This window comes from Euprymna scolopes, chromosome 14, assembly GCF_053919585.1.
Source record: "Euprymna scolopes isolate OS-2025 chromosome 14, ASM5391958v1, whole genome shotgun sequence".
Lineage (NCBI taxonomy): Eukaryota > Metazoa > Mollusca > Cephalopoda > Sepiida > Sepiolidae > Euprymna > Euprymna scolopes.
Genome location: NC_136495.1, coordinates 24,919,780 through 24,938,283, shown reverse-complemented (window position 1 = coordinate 24,938,283; position 18,504 = coordinate 24,919,780). Strand labels below are relative to the sequence as shown.

Sequence of the window (18,504 nt, the reverse complement as noted above, 5' to 3'; positions counted from 1 at the left end):
ACTGGCACCTTCCTGTCAAACGCCTGTAAGCAATAGAAGTCAGGGCAGAATTGTTTAATACTATTAGACTGACCAAGTAACCAAAAAATACACAAAAATACGCATAGTTTATTTGAGCTATAACAATTATCAGTTTCATCCTCTTTTTCATACATATATACAAAAGAGATTAACTAATCATATAATTGGATTTATTTATGCTTACAAATTATACACCGAAGACTAGACTTATTGTCACACACACACACACACACACACACACACACACACACACACACACACATATATATATATATATATATATATATATATATATATATATATATATGGAGGCATGTCGACATAGGTTGTCTGTTTTTGATAAGGAGGACGGTCATATGTAACAGAAATTAAAATCTTAGCAAACAAATGTTGTCGCTTAGATGATTAAACCGAAAAGAGATGTGATTGATCACCTCGATCTGGGACTTTTTTTTACAAAGTAGTCACCACTTATCAAGGCCCGGAGGCCACTCGAGAATAAAAGTGTAAGAGTGCACGGTAGACAATAGAACAATATAGAAATCGTTAGTAGTGGAAATTTGGTAACTTGGATTACTTAAGGGGATTGCTTATCAAGAACTTGTTTACGTTACTCTTACAGACGACCATATTGTGGTCAGCTGGAAAGCAGGGAAACGGAATGGAGTGCCACAGGCATGCAGTAGCAGTGTCAGAAGTCGCCATTAAAAATACGTGATAAGAACTTGAATAATTCAACTTACTATCTTTCGAAGCTTATAACTACTGGAAAAATGTAATTCAAACCCTATTTTTTTTTTACTTAAAGGAGCAAAGACCAAATTAAAAAAAAACAGCTTTACTAGCAAATTATGCAATATTTGTTTTTTTAAAATCGGTTTTCTTTAAAAAAGATTTAAAGAAAATCAACGAAATTTTACTTACTTCGATTATAAAAAATATATCTAAATTCCAAAAAATCACTTACCTATAAAAATACTATTCAATTAATGTCTCTTTCTATTGCGTGCTGTAAACCAGAATTAGTATTTTTGGGTCACCGTATGTGAAAAATGAACACATTCACTTATCAATTTTTGTAGTTAAAAAAAACATTCTACCGTTTTTTTTTTCTCTTAATGGAATACATGAGATTTTGATTAATATATTTTATTTCTTCTTTATCAAGTGAATTTTTTTAAATATCTAAAAAAAAAAGAAAACATTGAATGAAATAGAAAAATTGTCGTCAGCGTCCAATATTTACTTGACAATCTAAGTATAACATGAGCTTTCACTTAAAAAAAATCAATGTGTTTAAAAAAAAAAAGATTTTACACTTTGGACTTTACAGGAAAATTTCCAAATAACACTTCTTTTTTTGTTTTAAATCAGAATATTTTATTTATTGATCTTTTATCTTCAATTTGTGATATATAAAACTTTGGTGAGTAAATTAATTACTTAAATTTTAATAGACATTTCAAAATGGGGGGGAGTGAATAAAAAAAACGTTTGTCTAAAATATTATATTCAGTTTATTGGAAAGAGCATAAAATTTCACATTGACCCTGAAAATATCGTAAAATTGAACCAACAAAAAAATTTTGATAGATTTTTAAAGTTTAAAAATTGAAAGAAATTTAACTCATAAAATTCAATTGATTTGCATACTGCTGTCGGTCTGTGCTTGTGCCATTTGTCTGGGTGTTCAAGATTCAGTTGTCTGTATAATTGCCAGTGTACTGTATCTCTCACTTCATCGTGTCTATTATTATATTCTTTTGGGGCATTCGCTTATTATGTGGTTTATTGTTTCGTCTCTATTATTATTATTATTATTATTATTATTATTATTATTATTATTATTATTATTATTATTATTAAAATTTTAACGGAACCCTTTATTTAATCCATGGAGGTAGTATGCTTTCGTCTCGTCATCCATGACCAGGTAGAAGTATTAAGTAATTCGTAATTGCATTCTTGGTATCGCCATTACTGAGGATTGAACCTACAGAAGAGTGTCATTAACAAGTGAATTTTATATATATACACACACACACACACACGCACATATATATATGCGTGTGTTTGTGTCTGTGTGTGTTTATGATATGTAGAAATAAGTAGCAGTATATAGTCGTAACTAGTAGATTAAATAAAATGTTTCGTTCCGTGCAGATTCTCGAGTCCGACCGAAAGATTATCGAGTTTGATAAAATACAACTAAAGAAAGTGGAAAATTCCATCGGCCGAAACGTTGTGCCAATAACAATCCAGATGAGAACAGTAGTCCAAATAAGTCAAATCATTTTTTGGTATTTAAATATAATTTTGAAGTTTAATTCAATTATTTCATTATTAGTTGTTTGTTAAATTATTAATTGAACCAAACTGTTATAAAAGTATGTTTATGTTGAAGGTAATGTTTTAATCTCTATTTAGAAAATTACTGAATGTAAAACTTTTAATCTTTTGATACGGGATGATTTGTTAAGAATTGTAAAACACGTAAAAATGACGCTTTATTCAGCAGTTTAAATGTTTCCAAATTGCTGTAAATTTTTGAAAGGCAAACAAATTCAGTTTTTCCCCCAAATAATTAGCAAAATATTAAAATGGCTGACTTGTTTATAAAAATATAAAAAAAATGCATTGGTTTTAATATTTTACGCTATTGCATTTTTTATATGGAAATTCCTTAGTCCTACCCTTGATTCCGAATCATCATCATCATCATCATCATCGTCGTCGTCGTCGTCGTCGTCGTCGTCGTCGTCGTCGTCGTCATCATAGTAGTTTCAAGTTTTGGATGTTTTAGTTGGAATTTTTTTTCTTTATTATCAGGTCGGTTCCTTTGACTTTAAACATTCAAGCTGTAATTTAACACTTGCGCCGTTCCCAACAGACAAGCCTTTTTATAAAATTGGAAAAGAAATTGTCTCGTCAATCTGATTAAGCCCTTTACGGTGGCTTTTAGTTATGTTTCCAATACAAATCAACCTGACGTCTTTACATTTCCAAATTCTAACAAATTCCCAATTCAGATCTTGATATTTATTAATTTTTTTCATGTTTTTTTCTTTTGCACTCTGGTATCAAAAGGGCAGTGATTGAGAAAGTTCTGTTTAGAAAAATTGTCAGGTTTGGAATGTTTAAGGACTTTATCAGTTTGTATGCAAAGCAGTTTGACATTATCGTTTTCTTGATTCGTGTGTTCATAATGAAATAGACAACCCAGACAATGTATGAAAGTTATTATTTTAGTAAGAGGGGGGGGGCTATAATGTTGGTTTAATCATGAAAAATGATTGTCAAAATTAGTAACATATTTTATGAAAAATGATGAAATGTGAGTTATTTTTATGGTGTGTTTGTAATGAAATAACCAGCCCAGTCTCAAAGTTAAACTTCTGGTTATGCTAATTCTTTTTCTTCTTCCTCCTCCTCTTCTTCTCCTTCTTCTTCTTGTTATTATTGAATTTCGAATTGAAAGCCATTTTTGGTTTCAGAAAAAAAAATCTTGTTCCAACAAAGTAGCAGTCGTCAACCAAAGAAGCTTTGAATTGTAAAAACCCAGACGAAGACAAAGAATAGGTTTTCCGTTGGGTTGTTAATCTATACAAGTGTCGGATTGTAAAAGTCTGCAGACGAAGGCAAATTTCTTCTAGTATTGAACACGAAAAACCATGGGCGGGAATGCTGAAAGATTCAATATTCTTATGGAGCAATTCTGGTTTCTGAGTGGTTGCTAGCAGAATGTGGCTCCGTTGGGTTGGTTAGTTTCTATCGCCAGTGTCTATAAGTAGAACCTTCCAACTTTCTGTTGTCACAGCCCCTATAATATCGAAAATATTTCAACAATTATTATTATTATTATTATTATTATTATTATTATTATTATTTACTCACTAGGAATAGTCACACAAGCCATCATGAAAGTTTGCTCTTTGAAAACAACTTTTAGTGTTCTCTGGAGTCCGACTGACAACAAGTTTCCCAAGATTTCTAGTACTCTCCATCTCTTTCGATAACCTTTACAAAAGAATTTGCGTTATCGTAACAGCCGCTAACCATTAATTTCTCGTTGGCAGTGACCATTGGTATTCACTGGTATTTGGGTGGCAATAAACTTCTCCAAGGCCCCAGTCCTCTTTGCACACATCCAGCGGAGGTCTGGCTAGTGCTTTCTCTCCTCGGTTTTTCCATCCTTCTTGACCCTCTTCATTTATTTGGTGTGGTTCCAATTTATGGTGACATACGCACAAAAAACGGTGACTGGAACACAGGATCGCATGGCTGTTACACCTTCCAATTGTACCGTTTCATGATTCCATGATTCCATGTGACGTTCCTTTGTGTTTTTCATCTGTAACCGTTTCTGTATGTCCAGATTGTTTGAAGGGTTTCCTTAATATGGCAGTTTCTGTGTCAAGTTTGTGTGAAGTTCATGTGTGGTGTTACTTTCCATATTCAAAGTTTTTCTTAATATTTTTGCAGTTTTCATTACTGTTATCAGCCATCTCTCTGATTCCAATCTATCTCACTCTCTCTTCAAAGTTTTTTGGTATTGCTCCTAGCGCTCCTAATATAAGTGGTATTATCCTGACATTTTTCATCTTCCATATTTCTTTGAGTTCTTTGGTCGCTTCCCAGTCTCTTTGATCTTCACTCTATAGTGTGCTGGAACGGTAAAATCTACAATCTGGCAGGAATTTTCTTTAATTATTATGACATCCGGTCTTCTTGCCTGGATGGGTTTATCAGTTTGTATGTCCCACACGATTTTGTGACTTTCATTTTCCAGTACTGCTGTCGGTCTGTGCTTGTGCCATTTGTCTGGGTGTTCAAAATTCAGTTGTCTGTATAATTGCCAGTGTACTGTATCTCCCACGTCATCGTGTCTATTATTATATTCTTTTGGGGCATTCGCTTATTATGTGGTTTATTGTTTCGTCTCTATTATTATTATTATTATTATTATTATTATTATTATTATTATTATTAATCCATGTTTCATATCATTTTCAGATACAATATATCGGAAAAGATTTTCGACGACCTTACCGGATGAACAGCAAACATCAAATGACCTGCATCCATCTTCGCTGCGAATTTTTCCGACTAGAGGATCTACACGATTGCGCCTTGCTGATAAGACGAGTGCAACGGTCAGTTGGTTACGTAACAACAATGGAAAAAGCTTAAATAGTTCAATTGGAAAAAACCACTCCAAAGCGACTAAAGTCGTTAACTCAATTCGATCATGGGCAGGTGACCATCGAAACAGAAAATGGCAAAAAGTGAACACGGGTGTACGAATCGAAAACACAGCAACGGTGTTACCTCTACTTTTAACCTTGCGCCAGACTGCAAGTTCGATGCGGACAAACTCCGTTGGTTTCGGAGATTTGTCTGCCCAGAGGAATAAGCAGGAAGGTAAACACCATGGAACAAGCATCAGTACCAAACCGGCAGCACATGACTTTTTTCGGAACCAGCACAAAGAACCATCCGATGCAAGACGCATTTTTCACCAGAAAATAACCAACAAAGACCTGGATTTGACCAATCGTAAATCGATTGAACGTGCAGGGATTTCGACCCGGGTAAGGAACCGAAATGGCTACCAGATTGAGGATAATGGAGAAATAATTAACGATATAACCAAATCTACCCTTTTACGACATCAGGCAACAAGTCTGAAACAAAAGAAAAGGGATAAGATATATAATACCATAACAGAAAATACGCAAGAAGCAAAAAATATATCCCCAGAAATATTTACAAAAAACGGACGAATTATGAAAAAATTTCCAGGCGCCATTAGCGAGTCACCATTAACTTGGAGTCTGATGTCAACATATAGCTTACCGGGTAATAGTAACACGAATGCTCCAAAGCAAACGTTGTTAAGCTTGTCAACAAAACCTGGCTTGTCTTCTGTTTCGCGTGACGTCGATAGGCCAACCATTTCGACAGCAACCCAGAGATCTTCTAAGGCTATTTTATTGTCCATGGCTACCAGATCATCAACAATGGATGACGCTATTTCGTATTTTGACGAAGAGTATCCCCGCGAGAAAGACATCTCAACTCTCGGAACATCTTCTGTGCCGACGACTATTTCGACAACAACTGAAACCAAACAGATAAGACGAAGAAAAAAGAAAGGGCAACGCAAGAAGAAAAAACAGAACATCAATAGACCAGCCGGCAATAAACGGTCGCAGAATCGGCAGCGCTCATCTGCGGATAAGAAGGCGGAGAAAATGAATAGGACGGAAATGGAACTTGAAGATGCCGCATATCTCGTTGAGGAACAAGGTGTTCGTCTATTAAACACATCTTATGATTTGTCTAATGAATCAGATGCTGACCCCTCAACCTATATCGATGCCATAAGGATGGGATCTAAAAGATTAAGACCTTCATTGAGACACCATGATCAGCCACGGCTTGATCACATACCTGTATCAGTCGAAGTAGGATATGACGGATCAGGTGAAATACATTATCCTGTTGTAAGAGAAGGGTCTACTGAAGAGAGACAGACTTGGTTAAAAGAACGTAATTCTGAGACTCGCATATCTGGATCTGATCGTAACAGACATGCATCTGACGTCATGAGAAGTCTCTTTAAGACTGGTTTGCCTCTTGACCAAGACTTACCATCAAAGGCAAATCAATCGCCGGCCGTATTTCGATTTTCGACAAAACAAAGAAAGGGGAACCGTAATCGAAACCGGAACAATTATAGAAAAGTGTTTCCAAAGAGAAAGCTTCCAGATTTCGAGTCTTCGAAATCATCCAAACGAGATCCGATAATAAAAGACTTTTCAAGTCGGCACTTCGCGAAAATTGCGTTTGGATTGAAGACAACTGTTAAACGAAGCGCGCCACCCGTGGGAACAATCACACCAATTCCTACCAAAAATAAAGATGACTTTGATTCAAAAAGACAAAAGTTTCAACTCAGAAAGCAGAAGAATAAACACAACGACTCAAATAATTCGAGGGATGAAAAAAAAATAAGAGGAAGATCACGATTCTCATTTTACTCGAATCCAGTCAAGCCGGCATCAGTTCATTCGAAAAGTCATTCTCTGTTTGACCATGATGAGAAGCCTGCGAGTGAAAATATGAACGAAGCTAAAATCCTGACCAGTTCATCCTCCATACAAACTATTCCTGGTATGCACCAAATTACTCCAGGCGAGTACCATGAACGGAAAGAGGACCTTCCAGTCACGACCACCATCTACCATTCTAATACGTCTACTGTGTTTTCATTTGTCAATAAAAAATCAAGGTTAAACCAAAGTAATATAGAGTTGTTACCGACAGAGTCTACGGACTCTGTTTCAAATGATACAACTCTGCCGACCCGTTTATCTAGTCGTATAATTCGAGGTACAGATGGATCAAAACTATTTCAATCCTTTATATCGACCCCGTTTTTGAAAGATGGCGTTGATGATGTAACTGATAAACCTGTCTTATATACAAAACCTAAACCTGACCCATCAGTCACCACGAAGAATTTCAATATACAACTTCGATCAACGGTAGACTTTATTAATACGACGCGTACGCAGACGACGCCAAGCTCCATATTTCCACCATTTATTAAAAATACTTCCGTTAAATATAACCAAAGAACGAGTATATTTCCCAAGACTTCTCAGGGTTCGATTTTAACATCTAAATTGGCGCCGTATGTAACCGAATCATCGATTCATCAAAAGAATAATTCATACAATCGAAGTACTTTCAAGGACGTCGTTCCGATGGAACATTCGTCATCGTCTCCAGGATCAACTCCAATGAAAGATAATCCAGATTCACTTATGTTACATGGAAGTCACACAAATAATATCATGGGAAACATGGATGGCATTACAAAAAAGTCAACAACCAAAAATCCACAAGAAGCGTCCGAAGTCACTTTTGGAGAAACATCTAGCCCGTCTAGCATTGCTAGTGCCAGAACTACATCGACTATATTGCCTGCAATCTGGAAGCTTTCGACTACTGGATCAACTTATGAACAACCAGAAAAGTACGTAGAGAAAAACACGCGAATTGCTTCTACCGAGTCGGACACCAAAAAAACTGTGGCATCAACATATTCTAATTTAGAAACGTCCAGAATTATCATCACATCTACGAAACCGGGTTATACCGACAACAAAATATTTTCTAATCAGACCATCCATCATAATGTCCAACATCACTCACGGCAATCATCATCATCATCATCATCATCATCATCATCATCATCATCATCATCATCATCATCATCATCATCTCTAACTTCCTCTTTAACATCGACAACCGCATCCGCGAAAATGGAACCGACTACACGATTACCAGCTTATGAATCGTCATTTTCGACTGACAAAACCAAAATGATGACCACTTCTTTTGTCCATAGGACGCCTACCACAATCGTTTCCAGATCGTCTACAGTTTCCAAGGATTCAAGCGACCACAAACCATCAACAAAAATTCCATTTAGCAAACGACCTAAAAATACTAAAACTGAACCCCCAATTACAAGAACCCATACATCCTCAACAATTAAAAAAACCACGTCGTCGGGTCGCATTACGTCCACACCTAAACCTTCAAGAGGCAATGATGCAACAAGGAAACAGTTGAATTTAAATTCTGTAACTACGCTAGATGCTAGAGATGCACCAAGAACTGAAGCGACTACGCGCATGCGTATGTCTTCGACTACGTTATCAAAGAACATCATCACTAATACAGATGATTATCTTCCGACGCAAGGTTCAACTAATTCTGGTTCTTCTAGATCAAACAATAGTCGACCAAAATCACATTTGCCCCCGGGTTCCTCCGGTCACGACGAACTCATCGTCAAATGCAAAGTAAAAAAAAGTATTAATATCAAAGGAAACGATTTTATAAAAGAAATCAAGAACGGTAAGTGCAAAAAAAAATCTATATTATATTTCTCGTTTGTCTGTCTGTCTGCCTGTCCGTGTCATTTTTATTCGGGAACTACCTAGCTGAAATTTTGTACGAGGAGCGTGAAGTAATGCCCCTGACCCACTTACATTTGGCTGATATAGCTGAAATTTTGCATGTGCAATGATTTATATCTCTACGGGTTATGTGGCAAATTACAGCTCTGAACTAATTGTGGTTTCTGTTTTACAGGTGTTTGAACTGAGTCAGGTGTGAAATAGAGCCTGTTGAATGCCGAGCAGTGACCCGGTTTTTGTATTTGAAAGGACGCACACCACAGGAGACTTTTGATGAAATGAAAGAAACTTATGGTGATAATGTCCCATCATATGACCTTGTAAAACGCTGGCATCGTAAATTCAAACATGGCCAGAAGTCTGTGGAAACAGCTCCCAGACATTCTCCCTCCCCCTTCTGCGATTGATAAGGTATCTGTCCGCCAATTTGAGGCTGCCATTTTGGAAGATCGGCGCATTATTATTCGCCAAATAGCCCAAGATGTCAAGATTAGTACAGGATTTGTGGAAACTATCATTCATAATCATTTGCATATACATAAGGTGTCTGCCAGATGGATTCCCAGGTTGCTCACACTATTCCAGAAGCGAGAACGCGTCGAGTGCTCGAGGATAAATTTGGAGATGTACCAAGAAGATGAGTCCAAGTTTTTCAAAAGACTGATTACACAGGATGAAACCTGGGTCCATCACTATGATCCAGAGACCAAAGCCCAGTGAATTCAATGGAAGCACTTGGACTCACCACTGCAAGAAGGCAAGGATGCAGCCCTCCACTGGCAAGGTCATGCTCACAGTCTTCTGGGACCAGGATGGAATAGTGATGACAGATTTCCTGGCAAAGGGTACCACAATTACAGGAGCCTATTATGCTTCACTTTTGAGGAAATTAAGGAAAGCTATCAAAATCAAGAGGCGGGGCAAGATCAGCAAAGGTATCCTCCTCCTGCAGGACAACGCTCCGATTCACAACTCGCATGTCACCAGATCAGAAGCATGGGCGTGTGGTTATGAAATCCTTCCCTATCCTCCCTACTCTCCTGATCTTGCACCCTCTTGACTTTCACCTCTTCCCAGCCATGAAGTTGTTTTTGAAAAGAAAGCGTTTCCCAGATGATGCACTGATGCAGCCTTGATTTCTGAAGTCATGTCGTGGTTGGAGGATCAACCTGGGGTGTTCTTCAAAAACGGTCTCCAGAGCTGCATCAAACGATGGGAGAAATGCATAACTCTGGGTGATTGCTATGTAGAGAAAGACTAATAACTGTGCCAAGTTTCGTTGCTCTACTGCTATGGGAAGTGGGTCAGGGGCATTACTTATTGCACGCTCCTCGTATGGACCTTTGTTATAATAAGGTGCAGCGAACTAATTATTATGGTATTTGTTCGATGCATAGTTAAGGAACAGTAATGATTTGTATTTAATGCAAAAATGACCACAAATTTAACCATATTCAACCATTAATTTAGCATTAAGTACTAAGTCAACGGGATTTAATCTTTTCCCACTTTAAATCTAGTATTGATATATTTATCGATTTGAGTAAGTTTTAAGTATCTCTGTAGTCATTGTATTAAGGAATTCTTTTCAAATTTCCAGGTCTTGTGTACAGCTATGTGGAGGGTCGCAACTTATTAAATCTACGGAAGGCTGGAAGTACGAATAACAGAAGACGAAAACGGGAAACGATCGGCTTCGTGCTGGAACAGAACATCGACGCACACGCTGTTCATTTCGCCGATACTGAAGGCATCGAAGCTAAGGTTAGTTATCAAACTCATGTCTAATTCAAACAGCTATATATCACCTGCTTTCGAAACATTTTTTTTATAATTGAAACTAATATGATAATTTGAAAAATAAAGAAATATATACAATTGAATTTCTATAGTGAAATCCATACTAATTTTTTCAATAAAATCTTAACTGGCACAAATAAACTCCAGTCTATGTCTTACTTGTCCACCAAGTTACGTTTATATATGTTTAACACTCTTTGTTTTGTTTGTGGGACATTTAGGTGATCATTCCATTATGCAGTGTTATCCCGAATTAACTTCACTCTCACTGGACTTTAATCCCTTCAGATATTTATTCGCGGCTTATCTCAAAGATAATCTCTATCAAAACAATTCCCAGGATATACTTGGAGAGAAGATGACCACCAGAGTCCAAATCAAGGCAGTACTAAAAGAGGAGTGCCTCGGGATTTATTAACAATTTTACACATCATGCTTTTACTCGTAAGTCACCGCTTGTCAAGACCCAATAGCCACTCAAGGATAAAGGTTCAAAATATTATCAGTTAGATGATACGTTTTCGTCTCTAGTGTTCGTGATTATCTACATAATGTAGTATATATATATATTTACGCGTTTGTGATTCTCTAACACATATAGATATCTATGACAGTGTCTTTATGGCCATCTAGTGCGTGTGCACATGTATTTTAAGTGTGTATGACAAATACGAACAATAACAATTTACAAACAGACAATTCATTACATTGATACAGATAATTTTTTTCTGGGTTTACATCTAGTAAAACAGGGAAACATACCTTCGTCCATCTTTAAGTCTTAAAAGCTGCAATGAAGATTCATCCCAAGGAATAACCATTAGATCTCGCGGTATATTTTCATGCAACTTTTATTCCAGATTGTTCCCGGCTTGGAAGTTGTACGCTTTCATAGTTCTGCAATTCTGCCCTGATAGCTTCCCCAGAGTTCAAAAGCCATTACGACCGGCCGCCATCTCCCCGGTAATCAGTTGACTTCTCTCGTCTGTTTAACTCAACTGTCAAACCTAATCTAAACTGCCTACGTGTATATATCAAACTATTTCTTTGTACCCCCCCGTCAATAATACAACACTAAAAGAATTATTACTTAATGTTTCTTACGTAATCCGTTTATGTTAGCTTAATTCCTAACTGCTGTTTTAGCATAAAATCCCAAAGTTAACATTACTGATACATATTTTAGCTGACAAAACATTTTCCAAAACGTCAACAACAATAATGATAATAATAATCTTCTAGGTTACTTGTCATTGTTCCGGCAGTGGTATTATATGACAAACTTACACTTCCTATCTGACAATATTTTACATGAAATAATCAAGTGAAATATTTAATAGAAATATCCAATGAAAATACATAAAAATTAAGGTCTATATATATATATATACAAGAAGGAAAGATATTGCTAATCGAAATATATATATATATATATATGTATATATATATATATATATATATCTCTCTCTCTCTCTCTCTCTCTATATATATATATATATATATATATATATATATATATATATATATATATATATATATATATATATTGATCAATTTGAAACAAGGGAATACCATAGAGCAGGGTTTCCCAAAGTGGGCTCCACGGAACCCTGGAGCTCTGTAAGTTAGGTTGAGAAGCTCTGCAAGCCCTTTCTTAAAGAGGACCAAATGTGTTATATGGAAAAATTAAATGACTGCTGACATTTAATTATTGACCTTTTTTATTGGAAAGATATGATACATAACTACGGGTGGAAAAAGTTTAAGGATGGTTCATAAAAAGTAAATGAAAATAAATTAACAAAATATACAATAGTTTTTGATTAATCAAAAACAAAAAAAAAGGTTGTAGACACGAACATATAGTAAAATCACGAACAGGAACAACTAATGAAAGAAGTATGTTAAAATTTGAAATTAATGTTTTTTCATATTTATTTTAGAAATGATATTGTTAGTGCTCCGTGAAAAAACTTTTTTTTTCTGAAGTTTGAGAAACCCTGCAATAGTGTGTGTAGGAAGCTCCACTTGCATGTCGAGCTTTTTTTATACCGAAAAGTCTCCAGTAAATAATCCTTACATCTTCTATCATTATATGTGATCAGTTTTCTATAATAGTCAACCATATAGGAGCCTATTCGTGACCAGACACATACACAGACGTTCAGCTTTATATTATATATATATATATATATATATATATATATATATATATATATATATATATATATATATATATATATATATATATATATATAACCACATTTTTAGACGTTCTGATTAATATTTCAAATAATCATATCACCACATCTCTACACACAAAACCGACCGATGGACAAAATTACCTACATTTCGAAAGTTGCCACCCAATCGCAACGAAAAAGTCAATCGTATACAGTCAATGCCTGCGCATTAAAAGGATATGCACAGACCCATCCGATTATGACACACAGGTAGGCATCTTAATCAACCACTTCCTTCGCAAAAACTACCCATTCAAAATATTAAAAGAAGCCATCAGCAGAGCATCACACATTAGCAGACACAACCTACTTACATACAAAAACAACAAAACATCCACACGAATACCTATGGTATTTCACTTCAATAATAACACCAAACATTTACACAACCCCATGAAACAGATCTTCAAACAATTACAACAGGACCCCACACTCACCACAATATACAATAAACCACCCATTTGTGCCAAACGACAACTCCCCAACTTACGTTCCTTACTCACATCCACTAGGATTAACCGCACCCAAACATCTCAAGGAAACAAACCTTGCAATAGGCCCAGGTGTCTAATATGTACACATATTAACACCAACAGCACATTCACTCCTCCAGGCACCAACGTCCATCTCAAACTTCCCCCTCTAAATTGCAATAGCTCAAATGTAATATATCTGTTATACTGCACAAAATGCACAAAAGGCAATTACGTGGGGGAAACAGGCCTGGAGTTCTGCCTACGTCTTAATAACCACAAACATACAAATCTACACAGCATCCAGTAGCTATCCACTATAATTTACCTAACCACACAATAGATAACATCAGATATATCCTCATAGCATCCAATTTTATTACACAACACCAGAGACGAAAATATGAAAAAAAATTAATTCTAAAACTCAACACGCACACTACAGGCCTTAACAAAAACCTAGGACTACTCAGTGACTACAATTTTTATAACTACAAAGATATTCTATAAACATTTCCTTAGGACTAAAATGCACGGTGAGATGGGGTAACTCTTTCCGAAACCTTTACATTTTCCCTAATGTTTTCTTTCTTTATCCTCTCATACACATGGCATGTGTGTGTGTGCGTATTATGTACGCATATTTGTATGTATTTGTGCGAGTGTATGTGTATACGTACCTGAAAGTTTATATACACGTCAGTATATGTATATATATGTGTATGTATGTGTATGTGGATATATGTGTATGTGTGCGCATATATGTGTGTATGTTTTCAAACACACATTTTCTTTAAGTGTTAATTTTGTTCATATTACCGTGTATATATATATATATATATATATATATATATATATGTGTGTGTGTGTGTGTGTGTGTGTATGTATTTCTCGCACACCTATACTTCTTTTCCCGTCACTCTCTTCTCGTTTTCCTCTCTCTCTCCCTACATTCGCTTATGTAAACTTGTGTATATATGTACAGCTGTCTCTACGTGTAAATGTATGCGCAAGCATTTATGTATGTACATGTATGTCTGTTAGTATATGTATATGTGTATATATGCATACATTTATGTATGCATATGTGCATATATATATGTATATATTTGCACATGTGAGTATTTTTTGTATACGTATGTATATGTACATATTAATATACAAATTAATAAAAAGTAGCGTTTCGTTTTTGTCTTAAAACGGTTGAATTTAGAAACGACGTTTTCGTTCTTTTTCGAACAAGAAATAGCCGTTAAATTACAAATGAGCATCATAGCGTTTCTCCTCATAACGTCTTATATCCTTTGAATTCTTATTCTCTCTTAGAATAAATAATATCGTTAGAATTCAAAGGATTGGACAGTTAAAGACGCGCTTCTTATTTTTATTTACTGTTTAATTTTTAATTTTTCGTTTGTATGTGTATATGTACTGTGTGCATGTGTGTATGTGCGTACTTATATGTGCATATATTTAAGACTGACGTGGCACCTTCTCATTTGGCTATACATCCTTCTTCTCCTCCTTCTTCTCCTCCTCCTCCTCCTCCTCCTCTACCTTCCTTCCTTTTCCATTCCCCTTTTCCTCGTGCATGCTCATACTTTCACTACACCGATGAAGACTGAAAGATCGGTCGAAAATTATGTACTTATAAAAAAAGTTTTTTAATTTCTTTTCATAATATTATTTTGTATTCCTGCACGTCACCAATTGAAAACGAATAAAGAAAAGTTATAAGCTTTTATACTCTTTTCGTATTCTTTTTTATTCATATATATATATATATATATATATATATATATATATATATATATATATATATATATATATATATATATATACGCATTTGCCCTGGAAATATCTGTATGTGATATTTCTCTCCTCTCCTATTAGCGAGATTTTACGGTGGGGTCTCAGTTGTGCCCGACAATGACGGCCAGTATGCGAGCCTACTAGACCTTTTTCTCACAACTTGCCCTGAACTATGTTCAGTTTCTGTTCTGTCGCCTCTTGGCTCTTCCGACCACTCTGTTGTATCAATTAAGATAAAAATGAAATGTAATAAGTCCCCAGACGTACCTCTCCATCGTACAGTATATCGATACACTAAGGCTGACTGGGATAGTTTCCGTACATTTATATCTGATCTACCTCTGCATTCCATGTTTAAAAAGGATGTGTCCTCTATAGTATTAGACCTGACGGAATGGTTAATTGTAGGTATTAACCGTTTCATACCCTCGAAAAAGTTTCAGCAAAAACCTAACAGCCAGCCATGGTTCTCTCCAGAATGTGCTGCTGCCATTGCGCACAGGAATCACTTTTTCCACTGTTTCCAACGTAATAGATGTATGGAAACTAAAGCCGCTTTCAGGACTGCCAGCAACCATTGTAAGAAAGTAATAAAGAATGCAAGAGAGTTGTATGCTCAATCTGTTAAGTCCAAAGTAGCTGAGCAGTGGCTTGGTTCCCACCAGTTTTGGCAAATAGCAAACAGAATCCTGAACAGAAGCGTGTGCTCCATCCCAACTATTATCAATGGACCTGAGGTAATCTCGTCAGCATCAGACAAAGCCAAACTCTTTGTCAAGAACTTTGCAGCTAATTCTACCCTTTGCGATCAAGGCCGCCAACCCCCAATATTTCCTCCTGCATCAGAAAACCCGCTATGTGATATACGTATATCTGTACGTGATGTTGCCAAGCTAATCAAAAACCTTGATTCCAGTAAAGCAACTGGCCCTGACGGTATTCCAATTATAGTACTCAAAAAACTTCAACCTGAACTAGCGCCCATACTTACAAAACTGTTTAAACGTTGTCTTAAGGAGAATAGTTTCCCATCTCCCTGGAAAATTTCATCAGTATGCCCTGTATTTAAGGATTCAGGTGATCGCTTATCCCCCTCTCAGTACAGACCAATAAGTCTCCTGTGCGTCATGAGTAAGTTGCTGGAATCTGTGTTAAATACAGAAGTAATCAACCATCTCAACAAAAAACCCCTTCTTAGTGACACTCAATATGGTTTCCGTTCTGCTATATCTACAGCAGATGTGCTTACAGTTATATCTCATAGGATTAGCAAATCTCTCGACGGAGGCAACCTTTCTAGGGCAATTGCTCTTGACATATCTAAGGCCTTTGATAGGGTATGGCATAAAGGTTTACTTCATAAGATCTCTAGCTATGGTATTGCTGGAAATGTCTTCTCAATTATTAAATCATTTCTTTCTGATAGCTTCATAAGAGTAGTAGTTGAGGGGCAAAAATCAGAAGCTCACAGTATTAATGCCGGTGTCCCTCAGGGGTCCATCCTGGGCCCAACTCTTTTCCTGATCTACATTAATGATCTTCCAAATCACATCCTTACATCATTTGTAGACATTTATGCTGACGACACTACCATTTATGGTAGCACATCTAAGACAGTAAACGACCAAGTTCTCTCCGATTCTCTCTCCGATTCTCTCTCCTCTGATCTTGAGCACGTAGTACAATGGGGTAAGGAGTGGCTGGTTACTTTTAATGCATCTAAAACCAAGCTTCTCTCTTTACATCATCAACATTCTGATCCACATCTGGCATCAATTGAAATGAATGGCTCTCGTCTTCAGGAGGCCTCAAGTTTTGACAAGCTTCTTGGCTTGACCATTACTCCTGATCTTAAATGGAACACGTACATCAAATCTGTTGCCAAGGCCGCTGGAAAAATGGTGGGATCTTTCTATCGATCCAGTAGATATCTCACTGCTGATGCTATTCTCTATCTATATAAGAGCCAGGTACGTCCAAGGATGGAATACTGTTGCTACATCTGGTCAGGAGCTGCTAGAAAGGATTTGTCCTGCCTTGATAGAGTTCAAAATAGACTTCGTAGCCTCGTAGGAGATGTCTTTTTCTCTTCACTGCAACCTCTATCTCACAGAAGAGATGTTGTGAGTTTGTCTCTGATGTATCGTTATTTTCATGGAAAGTGTTCAACTGAGCTTCAGTCTATGGTCTCCCTCCCTCGCCAAACTTTCACAAGAAACACTCGTCTAGCTGTAAACACTATCAATAATTCCCCCCACTCTTTATCTGTGCCTAAACCTAAACGTAGATTCCATGAACAAAGCTTCTTTCTTAGAACTGCACGTCTGTGGAATTGTCTTCCGTTTTCCTGTTTTCCGGCTGACTACAATATGGTTGTGTTCAAGTCTAACGTAAATAAGTTCTTGATGAGCCGTTCCATATAAGTTATCAAATTTACCAAATTTTCATTACTAATGATTACTATATTGTCCAATTTCTACTGTACACTCTTTAACCCTTATCCTTGAGTGGCCTCTTGGCCTTGATAATGTGGTGATGCCTATGTAAAAAAAAAAAAGTTTCTAATCTTAGCAGATTGAGTTACGTTGAATAGCTGTATATTATTATATTATGTTTTACTTATAAAATCCAACTAATGTTTCGTAACGAAAGAGAAAGTTGTAGAATCTACGCAGTTCTAATCAACAATTGTTCCAAAAATCACTTTTAATGTATGCTTCCTTCTTTTCTTGTAGATTCTCCGTGTGTCCCGGCGAGGAAAGTTAGTTGAAATCTACTTCCAAATGCAGGAGTATGAATTAGTCATAGACACCGACACCGCCATCGAAGTCTTCTCTCAACTTCAAATCACAGAGATCAGCGTTAATCTCCATTATCCAGTAAGTATTCAACTATTATAGAATCCATAAATCATTTAATAACGTAACAACAATCGACCACACCCTAACCCTAACCACTTGCTGGTCTACAAATAAATTACACTACTTACACGGGCCAAAATCAAAGTGTAGTATCTGATCCTCAAATGCTACACTCCAATTTTCGATTGACTAGCTTGAATTTAAACCTTCGCCACTTCCTGTTTGATTTTTTTTCTTTTATCCCTCGCGATAATCTCCATTCAATATTATTTTTTTAATTGTTGGTTGGTTGGTTGTT

General features: G+C 36.2%; 1 protein-coding gene across 5 annotated transcripts in view; it reads left to right on the top strand.

The window, feature by feature from the left end:
* LOC145292916 (uncharacterized) overlaps nt 1–18,504 on the top strand; it is a 122,546-nt gene that overhangs the window by 33,164 nt on the left and 70,878 nt on the right. For all 5 annotated transcript variants that reach the window (XM_080139077.1, XM_080139074.1, XM_080139078.1 and 2 more), the window contains exons 2-4: nt 5,035–8,955; nt 10,618–10,781; nt 18,081–18,224. In XM_080139077.1, coding sequence (XP_079995203.1) covers nt 5,035–8,955; nt 10,618–10,781; nt 18,081–18,224 — 4,229 coding nt within the window. The remainder of the gene's footprint in view (nt 1–5,034; nt 8,956–10,617; nt 10,782–18,080; nt 18,225–18,504) is intronic.